The 27663-nt window shown below is 41.3% G+C and overlaps 1 protein-coding gene across 3 annotated transcripts in view; it reads left to right on the top strand.

The window, feature by feature from the left end:
- carmil3 (capping protein regulator and myosin 1 linker 3) overlaps nucleotides 1–27663 on the top strand; it is a 97652-nt gene that overhangs the window by 48063 nt on the left and 21926 nt on the right. For all 3 annotated transcript variants that reach the window (XM_065953752.1, XM_065953751.1, XM_065953753.1), the window contains exons 15-25: nucleotides 1321–1397; nucleotides 5934–6038; nucleotides 11947–12016; nucleotides 12123–12204; nucleotides 16849–16945; nucleotides 17037–17091; nucleotides 19171–19343; nucleotides 20424–20492; nucleotides 20925–21018; nucleotides 23772–23870; nucleotides 23995–24114. In XM_065953752.1, the coding sequence (XP_065809824.1) occupies nucleotides 1321–1397; nucleotides 5934–6038; nucleotides 11947–12016; nucleotides 12123–12204; nucleotides 16849–16945; nucleotides 17037–17091; nucleotides 19171–19343; nucleotides 20424–20492; nucleotides 20925–21018; nucleotides 23772–23870; nucleotides 23995–24114 (1041 nt within the window). The remainder of the gene's footprint in view (nucleotides 1–1320; nucleotides 1398–5933; nucleotides 6039–11946; nucleotides 12017–12122; nucleotides 12205–16848; nucleotides 16946–17036; nucleotides 17092–19170; nucleotides 19344–20423; nucleotides 20493–20924; nucleotides 21019–23771; nucleotides 23871–23994; nucleotides 24115–27663) is intronic.

Genomic DNA, 27663 nt, shown 5'->3' with positions numbered 1-27663 from the left:
TCATCATTGCATTCTGTTTAACAAAGTGGCTTGGTCTTCTTTGGCACAGAGGCGTGAGAAACACTTGTCTTTGTATCTATAAATCCCTAATGGGACTTTCACCATCTTACATAACATCTATGCTGTACTGGTCCACTGGACCCAACCAAAATCGCTCTACTGACTAACTAATGCTTCAAGTCTCGGGGGTTTAAAATGAACTTGGAAAACCCGCATTTTGCATTTTATGCTCTACAAATGTTGAATAATTTACAACACAGTCTCAAGATTGACACTGTTGTTTCTCTTGCACAATTTAAGACACTGAGATCTCAAACCACTTCAGTGTGTCACGTCAATGTTACTGAGGGAAACCTCAAGGATTTTCGAGGCCTAACTTCATCAAGGTTCATGTAAAAGCTGTCCGTAGAATGCAGTGGAGTAAAACCTACCCTCTGAAGAGAGTGGAGTAGAAGTTTAAATTTACCTCTAATAATCACCGTTGAATTGTGCTGAAGTACAGTATTTGAGTAAATGTAATCCTCCACAGCTGCATCCACTGAACACAGCCAAAGTCTAGACACCAAGTCAATGAGTACTTAGCCAAATCCCCTTATCAGTGTTTTCCAGTGAAAGTGAGACACCACAATTTGGACTCTCGGATGAAAAAGCATTTTATGGTTACAGCTTTGCTTCAGGGCACACACTTATAGAGTACCATTTTATCAAGTATGTAGCTACAGCAGATTACGTGCATGACGTCGGGACAGATTTGTGTCTGTGTTTATTTTCACCTTCTGAAACTTACCTTGATTTAACTCAGATGTTTGCATGTCTTTTTGCTATCTCATATTACAGACGCTCAACACAAGCTTGAATGAGATGGTTTAGGCTTTAAAGATATTAAAAAGTAATTTTTTATTATTTTTCAGAAGCCTAAGCATGACAGGCCAAACACGGACCAAATAAATCCTATAAAAGATTGAAAAAATAAATGTTGTCCTGATTTGTCACCAGCTGTAGTATTTCTTTTTGGATTGGCTCATTTCCCCTCACACAAATCTGCAGCATCAGGCTTCTATGAAATTCTCAATGTTAATGCTGTCTATAATGCTAGTGTGACACATTTGGGGTTATTTTTACTAAGGAGGCTTTGGCAAAAAAAAAAAAAAGAAATACGCTCGCATCAATTTTTCATGTTGCTCGAGACCGTGTCGGGTTAAATCTCTACTACAACCATTTGTGCAGCGTTCAGGAGCCAAAATAACTGTTATACAACACACTCGCATCCTGTGTGAGTGAACATAACTCTACCCGTTTGTCTCTGTGTTTCTCTGCCAGTTGTTTGGGGCGTTGCTGCGAGGCTGCTGCGCTGACCTCTCCTACCTGAACCTGTCCAAGAACTCCTTCTCTCACAGGTGGGCGCTCACTTTTACGTGTAAAAAATCTCTGATGCAGCTTTTTTTTTCCTTTCTTTTTTTTTTTTTTTTTTCCTCCTTCTGACTCAGCCAAACGGCTCTGGAGGAATTCCAGTGAGGTGGCTCCGAGCAGAGCGAACATCATCATTTATTTTCTGCTGTAGATTAGTGTTTAGCCCTGGACCTCATTGACGTAATTAGCGTGCACACTCTGCTCGCTCTCCTCTCATTTGTTCTGGCTCACAGCTTATGTGTGTCTGTGTGTGTGTGTGTACAGGATGTGTTTCAGTCTTTTGTCTTCATGTACACATCTCTGTTTGCTAACAAGTTTTTCCATCTGTCAAGCAGTTGTTAGCATGCCCACAAGTCTTTTTTTTGTGCATGTTAGGAAAAGTATGTGTGTGGGTGTATTGATGTGTGCGTCTGTGTTTACCTAGCTAGCAGGCAGATAGCGTCTCCAGCTCTCATCATGTCAGTTCCCCCAAGAGCCTGGGAGCTTCCCTGCTCAGCATAATACATTACACAATAACAGAGAGAGAAGTTGATGAAAAATGAGACTAATTTTAGACAGGAAGGGAATTGTTGTTCTAATCCCCAGGCTCACACGCTTGCATTTTTTTTCCCTTGCTCTGTCTGTTTCCTTGTATCTACTGTATCTCTCAATCCATCTTCTACTGTTTCCCTGTCTCTCTGCACTCCCCATTGACTTTTTCCACATTTTTTCTTCATTTTCTATTCTAATGATGAGAGTTTTTGCTCACGTTGGATCTATTGCACACATGTCTTTTCTAACAGCGAGATTAAATTTCCCAGCGTTCTGCTCTCCTTTACGAGGAGGCATCCATGCTCGATGCTGATCTGTCTTGTGTGTCTGGTTTCTATCTTTCCGTCTCTGCTCTCTTCCTGCTTAATGCCTCCTTCTTCTCTTTCCTTATAAATCACTCTCCTCCCTGTCTAGTTATTCCAGCTTTCATCCTCTTTCTGCTTGTACCCTTTGCATCCCTTCCATCCCCCCCCCCCCCTTTTCATCTTTCTGTTCATAATCCGTCCCGCCTCTTGTTGGTCATGACTTCTCCTGGTAGTAAATGCACGCCGGCTCAGTGCTGCCGGCTCAGTGCTGCCGGTCAGACGGCCGCTGTGTTGTGGTGTCAACACGGAGCCACAAAGCTGAACCGAGCTGATAAGAACCACCCGGGTGCAGTTTCATGAATATGGAAGAGATATGTGGCCCTTTCGAGTAACAATGAGCAGTCGATGTAGATTCAGTTACTCACATACACACGTGTGGTAACAAGCTGCTGACACAGCTCCATGGAGAGAGGGTTCAGTAAGAGAGACTTGGTATCTACTTATGCGACAGAAGCCATTCTGTGTCAGAGGAGTCCTGACAGCCTGTATGCTAATCGTTACAAATGGGTCGAAGACGAGCCGGTGTTCCTCACACAGGGAGGTTATCACAATGGCTGTGACAGCGGCCTGTAATGTAGCTGCCTGCTTTCCCCATATCTTAATGTCTTCATCTTTGGGCCTCTTTTTTGCCTCCCACTTTGCCCATTCCTTGTGACCGTTTTCACATTTCAGCCCTCATGACTGAATTCTCTCCTCCTATTTCTCTTCCTTATCTTCCATTTTTGTTCTATTTCTTTCCCTCGTAGTATGCGGTTTTATCTTTAGCCAAGTTAAAATGGTTTCGTCTTTGTGTGGGTTCAGCCAGAGCATTATGAAAGTCTGGCTCACCCATAAATTTGACTTAAGGCTGGAGAAAACGTATATACTGCAGTTCAAGGAATACATTACTTTTTGTGTCTTCTGTGATGGTGTGAGCGTACGCAGGCCTCGCAATTAGCATCTCGCACAAGCTAATTGTGTCTGTTATTATTGTCAGATGACGAGCCAACATAGCCAGTCTGAAATGAAAATCTTATTTTAACAGCGCAATCAGTGTGAAGCGCCGGGTCATGTTCACACAAGGACAATGAGGGCTTACACTCACAGTGCAATATGCACAAAGAGATTCTGTGAAGCGGAAGAGAAATTGGAGGGGTGTAGTGATTATTCATTATATTCTCAGCCAGTCACATTACTGCTCTCATCCCTATTAAACAGCTGTGCCAAACACATGGGCACATGGCAACACAGGCTCAGTAATGAGAGAGGAGAGAGCGGAGCAGCTTTCAGCTACAATGTCAGACAGGTTCAGGCAGAATCTGCTGCTAAAGGCAAGCCGTGCAGCTTTTTAGGCTGGATTTGCATTAGTGAGGAGATTGGAAGTTAATTCAGGGGGACATCTTTCTAATTTATTCTAAAGTTGGGCTTTTTAAGAGAGAAAATGATATGCAACCCTATCAGAGCTTATCTAGTTCTCCTGGAAAAAAAAACACAATATAAAGATGACAATAAAAAACAGCTTGTAAGAGAGAGAAATAATGTGTGCAGTGGAAACATTTGAAATGTAAATCTTGAGCCTTTAAAATGTGGTTGTATCGGAGTATTTTAAAGAAGTTAAAGAAATTCAAAACACTTAAAAAGTTCAGCAGTCTGAGTTAGTTTTGATTGTTTCTGAAACTGCTGAGGTTGGTTGAAGTGTGAAGGTGCTGAAAACGGTTCAAAAAGATTTGAAACAAGTATAAAAAGAGAGAACTCAGTTGATTTAAACAAAAGTATCTGCATTGTGCAGTAGTCAGTTCACTACCATTATTACTGGTATTGTAGCTATAAAACTATTTAATTCATTGTTGCTCCGTTTCTCTCTCGTTCTGTATCTCCCTCTATTGCCTATCAAACTCACCACAGTCTCAGCAGACGGCTGTTCATCATGAGTCGGGTTCTGCTCGAGGTCTCTCCCTCTTAAAGGAAGTTTTTGTGACTTTGCTGAATGTTGCTTATTGCTCATGATGGATTACTCTTTTTGTAAAAGTGTCTGCAGATAACATTTGTTATGAATTGGTGCTGTACAAATAAAGATTGATTGATTGAAGTCCATCTGACTGACAAGACGTTGGTTCTTCTCAATAGTCCAGACTAACAGCTCAACATTTAAGGGAGAGACCAATGTTTCCATTTGATCAAACATTCATGGTGCCCAGAAGATGAATCCTAATAATATATGATTCCCAAGATCTGTCCAGTTCCAACATGAAGTGAACATTTGTAAACTTAACTATGTGCATCCCTTTTGAAGAGGGACCTACACAAGTAATATCATTCCCATTTATTGCTGTACTTTGTTTTTAAGTGCCAAATAGCCACTGTTACTATGCTCACATGCTCAAATTAGAAAGTGCGCTTTGGCCCCCAAGTCAGTATTTAGCTTTGTCATTGTGGGAACATTTGCATGCTGATGATAGCTATTTGTTCAAAGCACTGTTTGTGTACAGCCACACAGAGCAGCTTGAATGGCTGTACGCTCTTTTGTTTTTCTCTCTTCCTCCATTCATCTAGGATATGCTGTTGGATACATTAGAATGAAATAATTACATCGTTCGATCTCAGCAAGAAGTCTTGTCCAATCAGAGACAACCTTAAAAGAAATGTTGGGATTGTCTCAGACACTTTAGCACGTCGAAGCAGAAATCACACAGCTGTGGTTGATAACATGAATCACTGGATGCTTTTCACTAAGCCCTCAATAACAAGACTTTTTCCACCTGCACTTTCTGTGACTTTCTGTCACAAATCAGAATGTCTGTCATGAAATAAAGTCTTGAGGACAAAATGATGCCATAAAGTTGAGCTTGTGTCGTAGTACATCCCCAAACTGCCTGAAGAGAGGAAAGTAATATTTTCTCCAAACCAAACCTCTAATGTTCCTGGAGGATGGATTCATCCTCCTTCCTTATCTCTCTCTCTCTCTCTCTCTCTCTCTCTCTCTTTACCTCTCATGCTCTAATCACTTTCCCCTGCTGTATCTAGACCCCCTCCTCTTTTCTTCCTCTTGTGGGGAATTATTTGTGCAGTGGGGGCTGAAATAGCAGATTTGGCTGCTTTGACAAGTTTCAAACACAGACCTGAACCGGTGTACTACATCCCTCCTGTGTAAGCTGATAGATAGTCCCCTAATGTGTTGTGGCTCAGAGGGATGTTGCACACACACAGACACACACACAGACATATTCTCCGTCCTTCCTCTGATGACAGGTTAATGTACTGTATGAGCCCAGCAGATGGTTGGATAATTGGTCAATGTTACCTTTTAACTGGTGACAGTAATGAATGCAGGCTTCACCCTCTCGTTGATATAATACTGACCTTAATGTCAGAGCCAGCATCTGTCTGCTTCAGTCTCTCTGTTCCATCTCTCTCTCGCTCTCTCTTGCTCTGAAGCTTCTCTTCCGTTTTTCACCTGTCAGTTTCTGTCAGCGTATCAGGTTCTTCTGTCAGCGGCCCTCTTGTCTCCAGCGCGCTCTTATCTGTTCTTGTCGTCCTCTCGCCTCCTTTCATTCTGTCTCTCTGTGTCTAACTGCCTGGTAGGGATCCATCATTTATCCTCACAAACTTTAAAATGTCTCCTTCCTTTTTTCGCTCATCTCCTTGCAGGAAAGCGAGAGATTCACTGCCGACCTTCCGCCAGTTCTTCAGCTCGGCGTTCAGCCTGACCCATGTCAGCCTGGCCTCTGTGAAAGTCCCTCCTGATTCACTGAGGTGAGTCGCTGTCAGAGGCGAAGATTTAAAGGGACCTTTGAAACTCTCAACTTCCTTGAGCTTGTCTTAGATGCTAATAAGTTATGGGAAAAGGGCAGCAGTTCATCTTAGAGTAACCTCATTCAGTTTGACCCTGTGTCATTATTATTTATGTATCCAGGCTGATCAGGTTATAACCGGATGCAGCAGAAAGAGAAAGAGCACCTTATTGTATTAAAACACAATCCCTTGTATGTCTGCATGAGGTGGTTAAAGCTACGTGTGGCCATGCTACTTACAAAACCCAACTCTTTATTAGAGATATAAAAACATAGATACAAAATGAAGCAATCAAAGACACAACGAAATAAGGCATAAAAAAAAAACCACAGAAAAGATTTATCACATTGTTTTTTCTTTAAAGGACAGTTTTGACAAGCGAAGGTGAACTCTGAAAATTGAGGTCTGCATTTCCACATGTGATAAATTATCTTTTTTAGTGCCAAGAAGGTGACTTATCGGTACCAGACCATCATCTAAATCCATGCTACATGACACATTGACATGTTAAGAGGGTCAATGAACCTGTTTAAATTGACTTGAGCTTGTACAGTAAAGCACTTTTCTAGTCTTCTGACTACTCAAAGCAATTTTACACCGCACGTCACATCTACACGTTCACACACTGATGGCAGAGGTGAACATCAGTAGTAACTAATCCCATTCATACACATTGGTGTGCCACCAACGAAGCAGCAGGAGCAACTTGGGTTTAAGTGTCTTGCCCAATTGGACATGTCGCTGCAGGAGCTGGGGATCGAACCCCTGACCTTCCGGGTGAGAGACGACGACCTCCACCAACTGAGTCACAGCTGCCCACTTTCAACATACTGTGAGGACTGTTTAACTGGTTAGGAAACTATCTCCATTTAAAACTGATTGTTTTGGGTGTCAACCACAGCTGTCACTAGGTCGTAATCTGCTGAAGCGATTTAAAGCTCTGCGACAAAAACAGCCTTTGTTTACTTTTCTCCAGGCCATGTTTTTAAAGTGTGTATTTCTGTAGATTAGGAAGTTAAAGAAAAGCCTTTTTTTAAAGAGTTCACGAAACTAGCTTACACAGGACAGGAGAGATAAGATGCACAGCTGTGTTCACAGGGGACGCCTAAAACATCACTAAAAGAAACAGTTCCTCACAGCTGCGTTAAGTTTTATGTAGTGCAGGAAGAAAACTGCAAGGGTTCGCATGAGGTTTCATTAAGTTTACATGGTGCAAGTTTATGTAGTAAGATATGTTAACTGAGGTTTTAAACGTGAATAAGAGTTATTTTGAAGTGAAGTGGTGCATCACTGTTTAATGGAGCACAAACATCAATGTGAGAATCAAGAAGCAGTGTCCTTATTTAGAGGTGGAACCAGGACAGAGCAGATCTGTTGCTGAACAGGAACCAGCAATAAAAGTTGATTATGGGACAAGGGTAATGAAGGTAGATGAGGACCAATGACTAAAGCTACAATAACAACAGCAACAAAGACAACAGCAACAATGCCAAAGACAAATAAATACAAGACAAACTAACTAAATAACTAGATTTTTGTATCGGTTCTACTTTTATTAAGATAATATTTTTATTGTTTTGTCCTTGTTGTCTTTGTTTTGCTGTCTAAAGCTAGTGTTGTGGTACTCATAATCAGTCTCAGTCTCAAGATGGGTCTCGAGAACACCTTTTTAAGGTCTTGGTCCCGTCTCGGAATCAAAATGATTTTTACTCGGTCTTGTCCCGGTCTCGGACTGGGCGTACTCTTGATTTAAATCAAGACCAGTCAGGACCAGTACTGACAGGCCATATTCCCATGTCATTACTGTGATTAGAAGGAAAAATAAAAAATGTATAAGTTCAATTCATATGTAGTTAAATTTTTATCCCCCTGGTTATGGCTGCAACCTTCCCTTGTGTGATGGTCTAAGCAGGTGACACGCCCCCTTCACATAAGATGATGATTTTTCATTGATATTTATGGTCTTGGCCTTGTCTCGGTCTTGATCACTTCATGTCTTGGTCTTGTCTTGATCTCGGAGCACTCTGGTCTCGGTTATGTCTTGGTCTCGGTTAGTGAGGTCTTGACTACAACACTATCTCAAGCCGCCCCCAGACCCTCGGGAAGGTTGCAAGCCCAATTAGTACTGAAGAGCAAAACTCACTTTCTTTTTCTTAGTCTAAATAAAGCAGAAATATTATTTAAATGAGTTTGAGACTCTAGCTGTTGAATATAAAAGTTTGAATTAGAAGACAAAACTTCTTTATCCCTGTCGACAAAGTAAACTAGTAAAAAACCAACAAGGCTTACCACAGTATCAAACCCAATCTTCTGTTACTGTTTGTTTTTACTGCTGTGGTTGTGTCTTACTCTATGTGGTTTCAGTTTGTCATGAATATTTAAATGAATGACTCCCGCTCTGACGGTGATCAGTTCTGACGAGTGAATCACCAGCTGTGACAGCCAACTGGCAAACAACCCCTCGCCGTCACTCACAGAACCTCTGGACAGGATATACACACTGTGAGCTGGCAGAATAAACAGCAATGAAAGCCAAGAGACAGCGTTTATATACGCATCAAACAGGCCTTGTAATATTACACTGATGTTTAGTGAGGAAGATGCCATCTAGTCTTTATGGAGGTGGGAAAACCAACATGTCACTATATGATGTGTGAAATGAATGAAAAACTAATACTGTAAAACTTCTTATATAACCCCCTGCCATTTTCTTATATTTTTAAAGATTTATTTTTTTTTGCGGGGGGGCATATTTGCCTTTATTGGATAGGAAAGCTGAAGAGAGACAGGAAATGTTGGGAGGAGAGAGTGGGGGATGACATGCAGCAAAACTCAATACAAACGCTTTGAACTCAATACAAACAAGAGACTAATTAAGAGAAAACGTTCAATGCTCACCAACTTGCTTCAGTTTCAGCCACTGTTTTACGAGGTTACCAGCGCCCCAAGTCTGCCACAATTTAAAGCCCTTTGGTCTTTTTTTACTATCCTGGTGTTTCTGCTAGTTTTGACAAATAGAAGCAGTTTTTAATTTCAGCCCTTGTTATATTAAGTGTTGAAACAGTTTGCGGATCAAAAAGAAGAAGTTACAAGAACGAAAAAAGACAGAAAAATATGTACCGGCCGTGCTCTCTTAAAAATCAACATCAAAGCAGTGATTGGTTATTTTTTACTTTAATCAATATTCTAATTTTTTACTCAGTTAAATGTTTATTCTTACCGTCTTTCTGCCCTTTGCTGTCCACAGGTCTTGTTTGAAAAGTAGCCTAATGAAAGACCTGTCTCGAATTGACACCTGTCTTAAATAAAGGCAAGATCATTTCATAATAAGAAGTCAATCAAAGCCTGGGCTATTAGTTTAAGTTTTACGGTAATTACAATTGTTTGGCCTAGAGATGACATGTTGCTCCCCAAAAATATTTATTGATTTGCTATAACAGTCTCTTGAGCATTTCTATAAGGGATTTCATTTACAGTTGGAGCTAATGGATGAAATAATCCAATAATGAGAAAAAAAGGGAATATGAAGGTGTTGCTTATTCATATGTTTGAGCCAGCTCGTCTCATCAACTGACAGCAGCTGTTTGTTAGTTTTAGGAGCAGCTTTAGCCTTTGCGGATAATTTCCAGCTGTAATCCCCTTCCAAACAAGCAGTTCGTATAATGGTTGAGAAATGATGCTGATTTGATCTTAAAGCACCTGAAATAATGTTTTGTTTCACTTTGTGTGAAAAAAGGTTCATAGCTATAAGCTCATGATGACTCATACTGCACTTTATTTCTAACTCTACACCTGCTGAGTGTTAGCAGCAGTTTTTTACTTTCCTGTGTCAACAAGCATTTGTGCTGCTGAAAATGTTTAGTCACACTTGACACCTCAGAGTGGTGAACGATTTATTCCCCACTCAAGCTAAAAATGTGGCCACTCATGATGCTGTGAGATGCGTTAGTTTGAAACAGTGTTTAGAACTTCATATTTAACATTACCGATGTTTTATCAAACACACAGAGGGAGACTTATTTGTGGGCAGCTGTGGCTCAGTTTGTAGAGTCGGTCATCTCCTGACCGGAAGGTCGAGGGTTCGATCCCCAGCTCCTGCAGCCACACATTCGATGTGTCCTTGGGCAAGACACTTAACCCCAAGATGCTCCTGCTGCTTCGTAGGCGGTGTATGAATGTGTGAATGGGAATAGATACTTCTGATGGCAACCTCTGCAATCGGTATGTGAATGTGTAGGTGTGACATGCGATGTAAAAGCGCTTCGAGTAGTCAGAAAACTAGAAAACCGCTTTTACAAACTCAAGTCCATTTACCATTTTAAAATATTAGAATTCAGTAACAGCTAGTCCAGCTTATTTAATGAAGGCTACAGAGTTAACTGTTGCAATGGACGCTGCTCTAACTGTATTCCAATGGACTATTTTTTTTAGTGGAAGAAAATAATCTTTTTGAAATGAAAAATGTGTTTAGAACGATTGATTTCTTAAGTAAGCAGCTTTGTAAAAAGTGGGGTAATGAATAGTGGGTGGTTGGATATGGACGTGATGAGCAGGACCCCAACGCTCCAGAGAGCACCGTCTAGATTGCAAAAATACTTTGGTAATGTTTCTTGCAATTAAAACAAATAGCATGAGTTCACTGCAAATTTTGATCACTAAAAACAAGAAATGACCCAGAAGGTAAGGACTTAAATGTGTGTTCCTGTAATATGAAACCTGGTATCGATACCGTTTGATTTTCACTAGTAGCATGTCTGAGAGTTGTGACAGCCCTACTACTCAACCATCAACAGAGGCAGCAAACTCTGATGTTGTTGTTCAGACATGTGTAAGGCTAGAATACTAAAATAGCTAGACACCATATGGAGCGTAGTCGACTTCCAAATCATCACTCAGTTTTAATGATCAACCTCACTTTAACTCTCAAACATTTTTCCCCCAACAGTGCAGCCGTTTGCTCCTGTGTCATTAGACTGGCCTCCCATCAGAGGACACACACTGAAGCCCCTGTATTGGCCGGCGTCTGCCATGCTGACACATTTTTGTGCAGAACTTTCTGTCCTCACCAGCTTCAGGAGATCTGTAGCTAAACCACCAATAGGGAATTATCCCACCGGAGATACTAATGCTATTTTAGTTCCTCTGTTAGCTGTGTAGCGTGCTGTCAGTGTCTCAAAGCCAACAAACTGAATCAATAGCAGAGTTAAACAAAGCAAACTGCCAACAATTGAGAAGATGACTACTGCATGATGGATCGCCGCCAAAAACCGAAGGAGCGGACTCCCCACTTTGCACTTCTCCGCATAACCTCCTCATGGTGCATAACTCTTAAATGTGTATTTAACGAACATTAACAATCTCCAGCAGTGCCATGATGTGCAAATGTAGCTTTATCTTTCTTCATCCGCCTGAGCTTGTGTGTGCATGTGCGCCGTGCATGAGCAACATTTAGCTCCTCCTCCTGAGTAAATGTTGGAAGGTTTTTAAGGTGATTTCTGGATGGGACTTATACTGAAATTAACCGTCTTTTTTAAGCTACTTTCCTCTCAATCCTTTAAGAAGGCTCTAAAACTTTGCGGTGTGCAGCGGAGAACGTGGGGCAGCATGAAGGGAGGGATCTGATGATCTCTTCAGGTCGTTAGAGGGAGGAATTTATGTGGGACTGATCTTCCTTGCTTTTTTTTGCCTTGCCTTTGTTCACTAATTGCCTTTATTTGCACTGTTTCTTCTTATCTACCAATTATCCTGTTCCCTCCTTTCCTTCCTTATCTGCTTTCCATTAATCTCTCCCTCATCTGCTCCCTCTCTTTCTCTCCTTCTTTAACTCTCTCTCTTTTTCTCACCCTCTCCTGCCTGTGTTTTCCCTCAGGGCTTTGTTCCTGGGTCTGTCCAATAACCCTCATATCACTGATTTACACCTGGACATCAGCAGCTGTGAGGTACGCTCTGTCAGTCTGTGCTGCTGTAGGTAGATGCACTCATCCTCCTCTTAGATTAACGCTCGAGGCTATCCCATCATGCCCCGCTCCGCTCTTTCTCCTACAGTTGAGGTCAGCAGGTGCCGGCGTGATTCAGGAGCTGTTTCCTCGAGTTTCGTGCGTGGGGTCTTTAGACATCTCTGATAATGGTAAGAGACACCTAAGCTAACACTTACACAACCAAGGGACTTAGAATGTGTTTTTTTTTTGTTTGTTTTTTTCACATTTGACTGATACTTTGAACCCTTTTGACCCTCTTGTTATGTCTTCTGTTGGTCTGGAGCATAGACTGTATAAAACATGCATGTAGTCTCTGTGATGTCACACATTGGTTTCTGAAGAGGCGTTTTGAACGACAATATTAGAAATGCTATTTCAACCTTACTTTAGATAAAGCTGGCAACATGTCAAAGAGGTAAAGCTGAGGCGGGACTTCAGCTATAATTCCCTCACCTGTCGGTCGAGTTATTTATTGGTCCCACCTACAGTGTGTACCAATAAAGAAATGTCTTGTTTTTTTTTTTTTTTAAACCAGGCTGTAAACCTGTTAAATTGGCTTCATCATCAAGCATTTGAATAAGAAACCTAATGGGGATTCCTTGACCTTTTCAGCCATCCTCAGGTGGAATTTTAGTTTTTTGCACTACTGCATTGGCTTCATTTCCCAACACACACTTCACAGATGTGGCTCAATTGGTAGAGTCGTCACCTCTCAACTGCTTGGTCGAGGGTTCGATCCCCAGCTGAGCAACATGTCCGATGTGTCCTTGGGCAAGACACTTAACCCCTCGTTTCTCCCGCTGCCTCGGCAACATCTCTGATGTACGTCGCTTTGGATAAAAGCGTCTGCTAAGTGAATTGTAACATTGTAACAATTGTAACACTTCAGTGTGTTTGAAGGAATGAAGAATTTATAGAAAACGCTTAAGCATTTAGACTTGTCAGAAAAATATGTTGTGGGAACTCTTGCAACAAACAAGCTGTTTTGAGGAAATGCTTCTTCAAACGGTTCTTCGAAGAATTCAAGTAGCAGCGAGGTCTCTGCTGTGGGAGAGTTAATGCCCTACAAAACATACATGAGGATTAAGGCTTAAATAAATCAGCAATATACAGAGAACAGTGTTTACTTTAGTGTACCAGCAGAGGAATAATGAGAAGTGTCAGAGCTCTGCAGCTGCATGAATATGATTCAGCAATGAGCTGTTGGCCGAGCAGCTCATGTGAAAGATGAATGAGGCAGCTGATGTGTGATCACCTAATGCAATTGTGACTTGAAACAACAACAACAGGGACTCTGGCATTTATAAGCAAACAAGTGATTTGTCTTTTGCATTCACGCTGAAATACTAACAGAGCAAAGTAAATAAAGAGCCACACTCTGTGCATCAGTGTCACTCCGTTTTGATCTGACACATTTCTGAGGGAACTTTCACATCTAAGGTGCAATATCAATTAAGATGGCTCCTTCTTTATTAAATGGGAAGGACTGTCATAAAATCTTTGTCTTGTTAGTTTTTATTTGCAGCTGGTGTGGTCAAGACAGACAAACATTTTAACATACGTGAAAGAAAGTACTCCAGGATAGTTGTTCTGGTGGATGTCTTAGCATATGAGCAGCCAATTAGAGCTCCACACATGTTTGGACGTATTAACGGATACACTTTTTTCCAACATTTTCAATTAAATTGAAACTACATCAGCTACATGACTGTGAATGTTTTTTTTAGATCAAATAACCATGGTTAAGAATGACTTACATTACTATACATTATCATCCACTCCCATGTGCAGACCACCGTCTACCCATATGTGATGCTTGGATTCCACGTGCTGCACATCCCCAGCTCCTTTCCGATGTGTCCTTGCGCAAGACACTTAACCCCAAATTGCTCCCGCTGCTTCGTCAGCGTTGTGTAAATGTGTATGAATGGGATTAGTTACTTCTGATGGTCACTTGACATGGCAACCTCTGCCATCAGTGTGTAAATGTGTCCATTTACCAAGTAGTCACTGTAATCCGAGCAAGCCCCACATGAAAAATTAAACCATTTAAAACTCAGCAGTATGTATGTATTTAATGTCGTTCTACCAGTGCTTTACTGTAACCATACCAACCACACCAGTATACATGAGATACACCAATATCTGTTAACATTATTCATGGATTGGGCGTTTAGTACTGTGCAGCTTCTGAATGTATAAACATTAATCTGAATGAGTCAGGGTACTTTGACATGTTGGTGGGTGGATGTTTTGTTGTTAACTTTGTTTCTTTTTAAACACAAAAGGTGTCCTTAGCTTTTTTTTCTTTCTTTGATCATTGTGACTCATGCTCAGAAATATTTGCTAATCACCCCTTTAGACTGTGTGACTGAAAGAGTACAGTAAAGTTTCAAACTTTCATTCATGCTTTATAGAAATGCTATATAGAGACTGTTACCTTGAAGCTACAGTCCTGCTCACTCACATACATCCTATGCTGAACCCCTTAACTTCACCAACACTGAATCATCAAATCAGATGATATCTATTCTAAACAGACTAAATGTTTTCACCAATCATACTTCCAGTCAGAGAAAGTCAGAGCTCATGAGATGACCACGGCCTTCACTTCTAAGCAGCCATTTAGCTCTTCAGAAGAATTAATTATCTCTCCTCCTCGTGGGGAGCCTCAGATGCAGCCCTGCTCTGCTCGACCGCGTCACAGCGTCCTGTCATTGACATTAGAATAAACTCACATTGAAGCTGTTCAAGCTGATTTTACCTCAGGTATTTTTGCTCCCTGAATGAGGCTTTTTCATTCCTTGTGGCTGGAATATCTTACCATGGTAACTATCTCTTTTTAGCAGCATCCTCCATCCTTGAGCCTTTCAAAATCTGTGTGGGTGGGAGCATGGGGGGGTTAATTGGGAGTATTTTGGAATTTCTGTGGGCACTGGGATTTAGATCCAAACAGACCATGAGAGAAGCGCTGAGCTCTGAAAGCCAGAAAACGTTGCACTGGAATGAAGGCAGAGGAATGTTCTGTATTAAAAAATCTGCAAATTTTACTTTGGCATATAAATTACATTTTTTATTGTTTTAAATTTTGACCTTTACCCTCCAGCCCTTTATTTAGGCCTAAACTTAGAAGGTTAAAATAGAAATGAGGGATGTTCCTAAGGACTAATTACCTTGTTGTTTAAATGAATATTTAAATTCAGACTAATCTGATAATAACAGTTACTGAAACTCTATATTCTCACAGCCCTGATCTGCATAAAATATAACAGCTTTACATACAGTTATGGTCAAATATATATATAGATACACATTACTAATGTATAAATGATCATTTCATTTAATCGTATTGTGGCATTAGGTCACAGTTTGTTTATTGTTTTCATTTTATTTAACAATAAAATCGACATAAACTCACCCAGCTCAGCGGTGTGTTAATGTGCAGATTACAAGAATGAAAATGAAACTCATTGCCTCAGTTATCTTGAGATAACAATGATCTGTAAACTATAAAATAACAAAGGAAGATTAAATGATTAAGACTAACAATATCATTAATTATCAGCTATGTTAAACCATTGATGTTTCAATAAGAAATGTTTTCTATATAAGACCTTTAAAACCTAAGATAACCGTCCATCTCTACTGTATGTGAAATAAACTTCAAGGTTTGGAAATAAGTTTTGAGCTAGAGTTTCCCTTAAAATGTATACAGCAGGCTTTGACAGGTGAATCAGCTGTGCACCTGTAATAAATAAACCAGTGTAGAGTTGACGTCACAATTACGTCACGGCCATTGCTTATGCATTGTGTTGGCAGAAAAACAGTGAAACAAGTGGAAATATCGATACAACATATTGAATAGATGTCTGCGTCTTATGTCCTTGCCGCTTGCTGGGCAGTTTGTCAGCTTTCAATACCAAATACCATCCGACAAATCTCAGTATTCAATGTCCCGGACATGACCTCAAAGCACAAAACTGTATGCATCAACAAATGTGTATTCCTCAAGTTTTTCCTCTTTAGATGCTGGGTTTCTCAATTAGGTATCCAAAGATATCCGGCCACTGTATCTCTAGTTGGATCCTTGCCCTACTGATCCACTGACCCACTGATCTGACAGTGAGTATGGATCAGGGATCCCATTGATTAGGATTAGCTTGTCACTGTTAAACATTTTGCCTTCCGCTGCTAAAAAAATGGAAATAATTGGAGAAGGCGTCCTGATGGTCCATAACTTTCAGATGTTTACTGAACACAAGCTACTGCAAGCTAACGGAAATTGGTGAAGTTGGTTTGCTGAGTGCGGCTAATGTTAGCAGTGCTAGCATCACAATCCTTCAGTCCTCCTTAATTGTTAACATTGTTGGCGGTGTAGGGACTTGGGTTGGGAACCGGAGGGTCTCTCGTTCAAGTCCCGGTGCGGACCAAATTACAGAAGTTGTTCTGTTGGCTGGGGGAGGTGCCAGGGCACTTGCAGAGTACTGCTGAGGTGCCCTTGAGCAAGGCACTGAACCCTCAACCGCTCTGGTTGCATTTCAGCTCAAACCCAATGTTTAACTGGCACTGGGGCCCACATAAATACAAAAAGGTTTGATTAGTTTAATAACTAGTAATTATGGTGCCAACCAGCGAGGGTGACAACGTTTAATCTTTTAATCCACTTATCTCGTACATCCTTTATAAAAAAAAATCTATCTGGAAATGGGTTTTTACAAAAGCTCAACAGCTTTGAATTGCCTGCATTGAATTTGTTCTCCATAGATGTGTGTGTTGTCTTCTGTTGTGTGCAGGTTTGGATGCTGATTTGCTGGCTGTCATCCCAGCGTTCTCCCGACACCCCTCCCTCAAACACCTGATGCTGGGGAAGAACTTCAACATCAAGGGCAGGTACGGATTGCGCGGGGGAACCAGGCGCACAGATGGTGTTCAAGATGATTCTGATGATGAATGTCTCCCTCTTCTCTCTCTGCCTCCTCAGGGTGCTCGATGATATTCTGCAGAAACTGGTTCATTTGGTGCAAGAGGAAGAGTGTGTGAGTTGGATTATGTAACATATTGTGCACACACACGCACAAATCCTCTGTGGCATTCCGCACAGATGCACGCCTACACATGCCTCACAGATCTCTGTGTCCACACACACACACACACACATCCTGTTCACACACCAAAAATGTCACCATTTAAATTCACCGTTTAAACTCCTCTGTCGGCATTCTTGTGCATTTAAACTCAATCTGCCATCTGACACACTCACAAGGTGCAAACATGTACACCAGTCGTGTCATCTGTGCTCTGGATCGAGTGATTCATTTGGTCTCAGTTAATTCGCGAGGCTCCAGGGCTCTCTCTCTGCTCTGAACTGCAAATCCAGCATGACAAGCAGTTTACTCAATTATTCACCACTGTTGATGGTGATAGCTCACAACTATGTTCTTGCACTGAATATGGTCCGATGCATGTGTGCAAGTGCATACAACATAAGGACAGATTGGTGTACATGTGAGTTCAAAGTAAGTACACCATGTTTGTCAGAGAATGGTCTTACTCAGAAATCAATATAAACACAAGCATCAGAATGGTCTGTGCTCGTCCCCTGTGCAGCTTTGGTTCAACGCCCAGTGTTAATGCTTCAGTACACGAGTCACAGAAGGCTGAGAACATCACAAATGAGAAAATGACAACTCCCAATGGCATATTTAAAATACTTGAACAAACAATCTGTCCCTCTCTCTCTCTATGGTTGTCCCATTAGTGTTAAGTAGGAGAGGGTTAGCTTAGCCCAGCACAAAGACTTGAATTAGATGAAAAAAACAATCATGGCTCTATACAAAGCATAGACTTTATAAAACATGGACGTAGTCCTAGTGGCGTCACTAGTTGTTTTCTGGAGAGGCGTTTTGAAGCACAGCAATGGTGGTCGCCATGTTGTAAGTGCTATCTCCAACGATCTTGTAACAGACAAAGAGGTGGAGTTGAGGTGGGCCTTAAGCAATTTGGCAAACAGCTACCATACACCCACCTGTCAGTCAGCTCAGCCACCCCCAAATGTATGCTAAAATATATTTAATAAAATATTTTTAAAAAAGGGAGATGTAAACAGGTTAGTCTTCAGCCTTATATTAAAAGAACTTTCAAGACCTGCAGTTTTCTGGGAGTTTGTTCTAGGTATACAGAGTATAAAAACTGAATGCTGCTTCTCCATGTTTGGTTCTGAGTTTGGGGACAGAAGGTCACTAGTGTACAGTATGTTGGCCCTTAACCAGTCAGTTCTTGATAAACTAACAGAAGTATTTTAAAATCACTTATCCTTGAGTCTGTGTAGTTATGGTAACTTATGTTGTGGTTTTCTATAATCTGAATCAGTGGAAGCTTGTAGATGATAAACAAAAGAGACCCCCGGATGGAGCCTTGGGGAACTCCATGTGTAGTTTTTGTCTTCTCAGATGTTACCTATAGACAAAAAGTAGTCCCTGTCCTTAAAGTAAAACTGAAACCAGTTGAGTACTATGCCAGAAAGTCCCACCCAATAAAATCAAACCCATTTTTCACAAAAGATTGTTTCTGATAATGTTAACAGTATAAAGATATAATTGTGCTCTACATTTTGAACGTGTGCATCCACAAGAAGATGCTGTTTCTCAAGGTATATAGTAGTTGGGATTCAAGCAAAATATTGTTACTTACTTTTAAATTCCTCCCGATTAAGGAAAGGGGACATGCAAGTTAGCAGTGAGTGCGAAAAAGCAGTTGATCTCCCTCATCGAAGAAAATCGATGAATGATTCATGTGTAGCTGAGCCCAGATGAAAATGGTGTTTTAAATATCGAGTTACATCTCGTTTTTTGTATTATTGACAGTATTTTCTTTTTCCATCTTTTGTATAATTATGGATACATTTCAATATTTTTTGAGAAAATTGATTAAGAAATAATTGTCTCAACATTTTACCATTGAATACTTGTATGACTATTATCTGTTTTCATCCATTGGTCAATGTCTCATATCAATTTTAATGTCTTGATCATAAACTTGCTTCTCACATCAACTTCACCATTAAATGTTCTCGTTTGCAAATCATCTTTTATCTTTTTTCTATCTTTCTCTGCCAGGCCCTTCAGTCCCTCTCCCTGGCTGACTCAAGGCTCCGTCAGCGGGGCACGGTGCTGGTCAACGCTTTGGGCTCCAACACCTGCCTACGAAAGGTGGACCTGAGCGGAAACCTCCTGGAGGACTCTGGCGCAAAGATGCTCAGCAAAGCCTTGCAGATCAACACAACACTCAGGTTTGTGTGTGTTTTCTCAATCAGTTGCTTTTTTCACTTGAAGTGGAGGATGCAGGAGGAGTAAGATGAGAGAAAAAAGGGTGTAAGAGGATGGAATAAATAATAGGGTCAGTGGTAAAATTAATATGTTTGGTATGTTTTTGAGATGATATGTGGAGCCTGCTGAGAGGCTGACTAAGCTTCAAAGTGAACCATGTAGGAGATAAGAGGGGAAGACAGGTGTTGGAGGGATAGCGGGGAGAATTGGAAGAGGGAGGTAGGAGGGGAAAATGGCCTTCAGGCGTACATGGCACTGCACCACCTTTATGTACAAATAGAAACTACGTGACGACTTGTTTATGTTATGGGAATGGAAGGAGTAGATATTTTTGAGAGAAAGGAAGAAAAATGGGATGCCAGTATTAGGATGGGAAAATGGTTGGCTTTGGACTAGAGAGGGAGAAAGTAACGTCAGCACGGGGGAGGGAGACCTCCCAAGGAGTTAGATTTGGGTTTAGCTGATTGAATTTCTAAGTCAGAGCAAGTCGGGGAGAGGAGAGATGGAAGAGGAGGAGGAGGTGGAGGAGGATGGATGAAAGGAAAGAGGGGCTGAAAATGACTGATATATTAAAAACAGGAGTTAGACGGCGTGTAGGTGGAGAAACTGCACTGTGAATAACAGACGCTCATTAGTTGCATGGCATTCGTTCATGCATTCCTAATTTTGAGATATGGACTCTGTCTTTACATTGAGCAGCAAGTTCTGAGAATGCCTCGCTATTATGTCTGTGATGTTTGTGAAGATGCATGCATGCATAGTTACATTACTTATTAATGTAACTATGATACTGTGTGTGTGTGTGTGTGTGTGTGTGTGTGTGTGTGTGTGTGTGTGTGTGTGTGTGTGTGTGTGTGTGTGTGTGTGTGTGTGTGTGTGTGTGTGTGTGTGTGTGTGTGTGTGTGTGTGTGTGTGTGTGTGTGTGTGTGTGTGTGTGTGTGTGTGTGTGTGTGTGTAAGGAGCTTTAGAAAGTGTCTGATCTTCTCCTTCTTCCTCTCTCTGCCTGTCTACTCCTATTTCCCTCTCGTTTGATCTGCTCTCAGGAGTGTGACGTGGGATCGCAACAACACCACAGCGACAGGCTTCCAAGATGTGGCTAGAGCGCTGGAGCAGTAAGACAACACAACACACACACACACACACACACACACACACACACACACAAAAACGATTGAAGGGGCCTACACACATAAAAAGGATCAGTCACACACACACACACACACACAGGCAGATTGCCATCTCTGTACAATGTTTACTGTTACACAGCGTTTCATCAGTCCTCTGACGTGTGTGTCTGTCAAACGTTTTATTTTTATTTTTTTAAGTGTGTGGCTGTGATGTTACTTTTCATGCGTGTGAGTGTGAGTGTGCGTGGGTGTTTGTGGGTGCATTTGTGTATTTGGGAATTCAAGACAACTGTTCAAAATGCTGTGGGTGTTGCGTGTTTGTTCTGGTTAACATCACAACACTTTCTCTTGTTATGGGGGTGACGTCATCTTTCTTCCCTCTCTCTCTCTCTCTCTCTCTCTCTCTCCTCTTAACAGCAACTTTACCCTTCAGTTCATGCCCATCCCCCTCAGTGATGTCACACAGGCGTACCGCAGCGCCCCGGAGAAGACGGACCTGGCCCTGACCAAGGTGAGAGAAGCTCATCTGGTCCTTCACTTTGTGGTGTTTAAATGTTCTTCATCATGTTCCGGAAATGCAGCAATAAAACCAGCAGCACCTGATGGTAACGGTCAGCGTGATTCTTTGTTACAACTTGTTGAAAGTAAAAAACAGAGGGGATTATAAATCTATATGTTAAAACTTAATATTAAAGCTCCCATAAGGAGTATTTATCTTGTAAAGAAACAGACTGGAATTCATACTGATGCCTCTTTATAACTTACAATACTAAAGCGGACCATCAGAGAAACAACAAAATGAATTCCTTTATCTTGATTTTATGTGGTAGTGACCCCTGCCCAGGTGTCAGACGAGGCGATGAGATATACACGAGATGTTTAAAATAAAGAAGGAGATTTTTTTCAACAGAAAACACTGCTCACAAATTAATAGGAAGAAATAAGATGTACACTTGGTCCACAGGGGGGCGCCAAAAGACATGTAACCTAACAGTTCCTTACAGGAGCTTTAAATGATAGTGGTTGAGCTCATGTCACATTAATCTGGCTTCCAAGGATTTCAGTGTCTTTTCATTTTAAAGACATGGAAGAAATGGTAACAAATGTTGTTACCTGTAAGTTTATGATTTTAACCTGCCATCGCTCATGGCTGATGGTTGACGGTCCCTGACCACGGGGCCGTCACCTTCGATACTGAATGATTATGATGCGCACCAGAAAATTGTCTCTCATCATTTTCTCGTCAACGGTTTCTACACAGTCAGTTAGAATAAAAATGTGCCTGCAGCTCGTATTCATTAATGAATTACTTTTTACCACTGCCAGTAGGAGTTAGGAAGGAGAGGTTATAACATAACGCCAGCGCCATCTGGTTCAAAACTACCAGTCATCACCAGAGCAGCCAACAGACTGAAGTTACAACCACCCTGCATTCTGCTGCCCTCACTTTCTATCTCCTTCTCTGCTTCTTCACAGCTAGTGTTGTTGTTTCTGATCATTTGTGACTCTGTTAGCAGAGTTTACAGCCTGTCATTCTGAACTCCTTGAACAAGGAGGCAGCTAAAAAAAAACAAGAACGTTCTTTGATGTTTTGTCAACATTTTTTCAGGCTGTTTATAAAACTCAGTTGGCATTTTTTTTAGAACATACATTTCAGATGTCATCTATAAAGCCTTTATGCTTTCTGTTATCTCTTTAGTGGAAGTGGTGGATGTTTATACCTAATATTTACAGTCTATGGTTTATACGTATGGATCTTTAGTGCTGTTTGCATTTTTACTCTTACTCGGGGGGCAGTAGCTCAGTCTGTACGGGACTTGGGTTGGAAACAGGAGGGTCACCGGTTCAAGTCCAGTCTTCGGACCAGGTCTGGAAATTGGTCTAGTAGCTGGAGAGGTGCAAGTTCACATTCTGAGCACTACCTTGGGGTACCCAGGGCACCAAACCCCACTCCCCCCAGCAGCTCAGGAGCGCTCGTTGTTGGCAGCACCCTCACTCTGACATCTCTCTGTTAGTGCATGTTCATGCATCTTGTTTGTGCATGTGTGTGTATTTCTGCCTGTGTGTATGTAGCATGTTCAATAACAGAGTGTAAAATGTAATTTCCACTCACAGGATTTTAAAGTATATCTTCTTCTTCAACATAACTGAAGCAGTTCTGTGTTTTAAATAACCACCTTAGGTTAAGCTACACTGTTTCATCTGTTTCCTCCATTCTACCTGTGCTATAAAAAGTTCTCTCCTCTGTTCCCATCACATGTTTTTATTCCACTACCATATCTTCATCTGGCTATTTCTTTCAATAGAGCCAATTGAAACATTTAATTTCAAGCTACATTCAGAAAGCAGTCACCTTCTCTCATGGGTATGACGGGGACATGAACTGACAAGACAAACAACCACTGAGCAGCCTGCTAAAGGAGACGAAGACTGTTCAAACAGCAAGCGTCAGCTCTCGCTTGTATTGTCTTTTTTTGTCCTTTGGCACGTACCACTATCTGATTTTGCACGTTGGCTTGTTGAAATCAAAAGACAAAAATGCGCCATTCCTCGACAGAAGAGATAGCTATAGCTGAATATAAGAGCTGTCACTTCACATCATGAAGGATGCGGTCATTTGTCTTCAGTGGCGCCTCTCACGAAATGATGTTTGTCACATAGCTTGTAAGCTTGAGTTTACAGAGATACTTTGTTTACACTGCATGTCATCCTTCATTTCCCTTACGGCTCAGCTGCCACTCAATCACTCACAACTTCTCTCCTCCCCAGAGTGTCGGAGGCTGAAGGAGCATTTCTGATAAAACTCTGCAAACAGATGAAAATAACATCAACTGCATGTGTGAACATACGTTTCAATGAGACCCAGGGCACTTGGTTCTTACATCAGAAGTAGATGTGCTGTGGAAAAAGAGAAATGTATCGTTTTCAGACTTTTTTCTTCTAAGATCGTTCACACAGTTTGTGAAGTGTACTGTGGTCTATGCTTGTCTTGAAATCTCCTGAGTCCTTGGGGGAACCCTTGATTCCATCTTTTTTTTACATAAGATGATTAAGCAGTGAAAACTTCCACCTGCTGAGTCAAGGCAACAAAAAAAAAATCTAAGGCATCCCATTTATTTCTGCAGATCAAACGTCTCTCTCTCCAGTCTCCCTATTACCATGCAAATGGACTTGTCTCCTGTCTCCTGCACACTGTGCTTTGTAAACACCTGTCATCTCCTCTCCTCTCTCTCCTTGTTTGTTTTCCGTGCATGTGTATGACAGATCCAACGTGCCCTGCTTAGGAACAACCAGACTCAGCGTTTCTCACAGAAGCAGGCGCTCAGGCTGCACCAGGGCCTCGTCACCAGCACTGCAGAACAGGTGAGTGTTTGTGCACACGATGGCTAACAACTCGGGAATGTTAATTCGTCGTACATTTTCCCTACTTTTTCTGTATTTGATCATTTGAAGTGATGTATTCTTTTTGTATGTTTTGTGTGTGTAGGTTATGGAGCGTCTGTGTGTGCGCGTGCAGCAGCAGGTGTGTGTCCTTAAAGGCTGTGAGGAAGGAGAGGAGGTTCAGACTGCCAGACAAATCCTGAAAGAAGCCAGAGACTCCCGAGCTGTGAGTAGACTATTACTTAAAGCTCCTGTAAGGACTTTTTAGGTGGTAAAGAATCGGGGCCAAATTAATATTGGGCCCTCTTTATGGGGGTATAAAAGAAAACAAGATCATCAGCATAAAAAATGACTTTTGATATACAGTGTTTTCCCTACCATTGAATAGCAGAGGAAGCCTGCCCACAGTCCAAAACAAAGGCACAAAAATGTTTTATATTCACGTCATTTTTGTGCACTAGCAGAGCACATGCATTTTTTATGCCTTCACTATTTGAGCAATGTGTCTGCAGTAGGGTGGTAGGGTCACTGAGGGCAAGAAGTTACACCTGTTTCCTTTTCCTATACTACACTATATAATGTGCTTCTTTTGAAGATATTTCTCTGAAACATTTACCATTCACAGACAGCTTTTTTTTCACCCGCCAATTTCAATACCTGTTTCATCACACACACACACACACACACACACACATAAAGCACGTTGCTCTTATGGGCCTAGTGGAAAACAGAATGCATAATGATTCATGACACATTGTTGTGTTGTTGGTTTATATTTTATTTAGAGGGAGGGAGGGAGATCTCGTTGATTGGATCAACATTGACTTTTAATGACAGAGAGAGAGAGAGAGAGAGAGAGAGAGAGAGAGTGGTGCACTGCGCTGTCTCTTTATGAGCTCATCTCTTAAGAAATGTCTGCCGTAAAGCACTTTGGTTCAACTCCTGTAGTTTTTTAATGTGCTATTTGAATGAAGTGACTTGACTAGAATCAACAGAAACTGTTTTGTTGTGCTTTTAAAACACTTCAGAGAAGAGTAGACCAGTTGGTAACTTTCAGCAGTATCTTTGTCCTTTTCTGTTTGTTTCGATGATTTGTCCGTCTCAGCAGGAAAGGCTTTTACAGCCTTGAAATCCGACAGTGACTCTCCCAGCAGAAGCAGTGTCAGCCACTGTGAATGAGATCGATGAAGGAAAGATTGTAATCCTTGAGAAGTTGTCTGACTTTGATCTGGGTGAAAGTTGAGTCCCTGTCCCTGTCCCTCGCCCCCCCCCCCCCCCCCCCCCCCCCCCCCCCCCCCCCCCCCTCTGTCCCATCAACAGAGCCCTGTGTGGTGCTGCTGGACAAAGTCACATGACGTGCTTTAAAGTGTGTTAGTTTAACTAGCAGGTTTGAAGTCCACACTTTCTCACTGGGGTGGCCCATCTGTGGACCTGATTTATTCAGTGTTCATACACAAAGGATAATCATTATTTACCCTTACTGTCCCCACGGATAATTTCTGCCTCTAGTATCTCAAATATGTTATGGGACATCTTCAAACTTTATAAAGTAAGTGTGCTGTTAGAAACAGTTTATTTCTCTTTGTAATCACTGGTTGACAATATTTTCAACAAGAACTGTTTTGTTTACTCAAGTTAGTGTCGTATTCAAGACCAAACTAACCGAGAACAAGACATTCCCGATAACAGAGTGCCCCGAGACCGAGACCAAGACATTTAGGGATCGAGATCTACTCGAGACCGAGACCAAGACAGGGCAAGACAGAGTCAAGACCGAGACCATAAATATCAATAAAAATTCATCAAAAAGCTGAGAGCGAGATAAGACTGAGTAAAAACGCTTTAGATTCTGAGACGAGACCTTCAAAAAGTGGTCTTGAGACCAAGACCGATTTTGAGTACTACAAAATTAACTCAAGTAATAAAGTACTTAAAGAGACTACACAGAAGTCACAGAAGTTGGAAGTTGTCGATATTAAAAATGTGTGTAGTACACACATTTTTAATATCAACAGCTTCTGACAAACCCTCAGACATTTCTATCCTGACCTTTCAGGATCTACAAGCTCTACAAAGCTCTAAAGTATTTATTTCTGCCATTTTTTCCCCAATCCACAACTTTTCATTCTCTCATTACAGTTATCCTCAGCCAAAGCACAAAGCTATTTTCAGCAGTAAAACTTGAATAATGCCCCAGTACAATATTTGCAATTAGCTAGTGAGCTATTTGAAAAGACTGGAGCATTTCAGCTGATACAGAGCCAGATGATTCATCAGGAGTTGAGGCTGACCAAAAACAGAACCACATTAAGTTAAATTTAGGACCTTTATTTGCCATGTGGCCACAAGCACTAGTCCTTATAAATACCAGTTCTGATTTTATGTTTACTGGATGTTGAGCAACATCACCACATTAAACTACATGTTAATATTAGCGTTGTTTTTATCCTCAACTTGCCAAAAATGGCTTAATGCAGTGTGTACTTTAAACTCAGTCATGTGTAATTTACACTTTTTCTACCTCAACGATCCTTCATTTCAGTGGGGGAATGCTACTTTCAAAATCATGCTAGTTTTTGTAAATTACCAAACCTGCCTTTAATGTTAGTAATGTCTATATTTGAGGTTTATTGATTATTCACGTAAACTTTAGAAATAGATCTTTACCAGCTGGCGAGTCAAGTTAGGTTTAAATGAAATAATAGAGGTTAAAAAAGAAGCTGTCAGGTCAGCAGTTTTGTTCAAATTAAAGGGAAACGAGGTGTGGTCCTTACTATGCCGGGCTGAAGAAATACACGGGACATATTGTTCAAAGCATTGGAGGAACAGGAAACATCAAATATTGGCTGAAAGGAACCAGAGAGGTTATGATCAAGTCTGAGAGTCATCGCAGAACAAGCACACTAGTGAGATGTCAAGTGAGTCAATGACATTCATGGAAACTACAAAGCTGCTTGGTGTAGGTTGCTATGACAACACAGACATATTCCACAGTATGACTTAAGGACAGACTAACAAAGAATCTTACATCAATAAACTGAACACAAGGTCGACCTAAAGACCCAAAGCCTGGAAGTGAAAACACTACAGAGCAGCTGGAACCAGATTAACTCCACAAGAACCAAAATGAGAAGTTTAAATGTACACAGCACCGACACTGTCGATACATCGATTCATTAAACAACCTAAAAGAAAACAAAGCAAGTTCAGTGTTGAACTCATTGCACCTGTTTAACAGAGACAAACAGACAGTGACCAAAGTGAAACGCTGTTCAGAGCAGGGAACATTTTCCTCCTGCAACAGCTGAACCAGTCAAACCTCAGGATGTAACAAATGTTTCTCACTGCCATTTCACTACATATTACAGAAAAGTCTTTCCCAAGTTGTTGATCTTCACAGAATCCCAACAAGAGCTGCTGTGGAACAGAGAAAGTCTACATCACATTTGTTTTTTTAGCTGCTTCTATTTGACTTCAGCCTGCTTACAAACCTCTTTTCTTTCTTTTTCTTTTTTTTGGGGGGGGGGGCTTTTTATGCCTTTATTTCAGAGACAAGACAGTTGATAGAGTCATAAACTGGGTAGAGAGAGAGTGGGGAATGACATGCAGGAAAGGAGCCACACGTCGGATTTGACCCTGGGCCGCCCACATGGAGGACTATTGCCTCTGCACGCTGACCACTAGGCTACCGGCACCCCCACCTCGTTTATTCATTGACATTTGGCATAGGTTCTCCTTTCTTCTTCTATTCCGGCAGGCTTTACACTGTAGAGTG

The sequence above is a fragment of the Labrus bergylta genome, chromosome 4, assembly GCF_963930695.1.
Source record: "Labrus bergylta chromosome 4, fLabBer1.1, whole genome shotgun sequence".
Taxonomy (NCBI): domain Eukaryota; kingdom Metazoa; phylum Chordata; class Actinopteri; order Labriformes; family Labridae; genus Labrus; species Labrus bergylta.
Note: the sequence above shows the minus strand (reverse complement) of the source record. Positions and strands in the feature narration are given on the sequence as shown.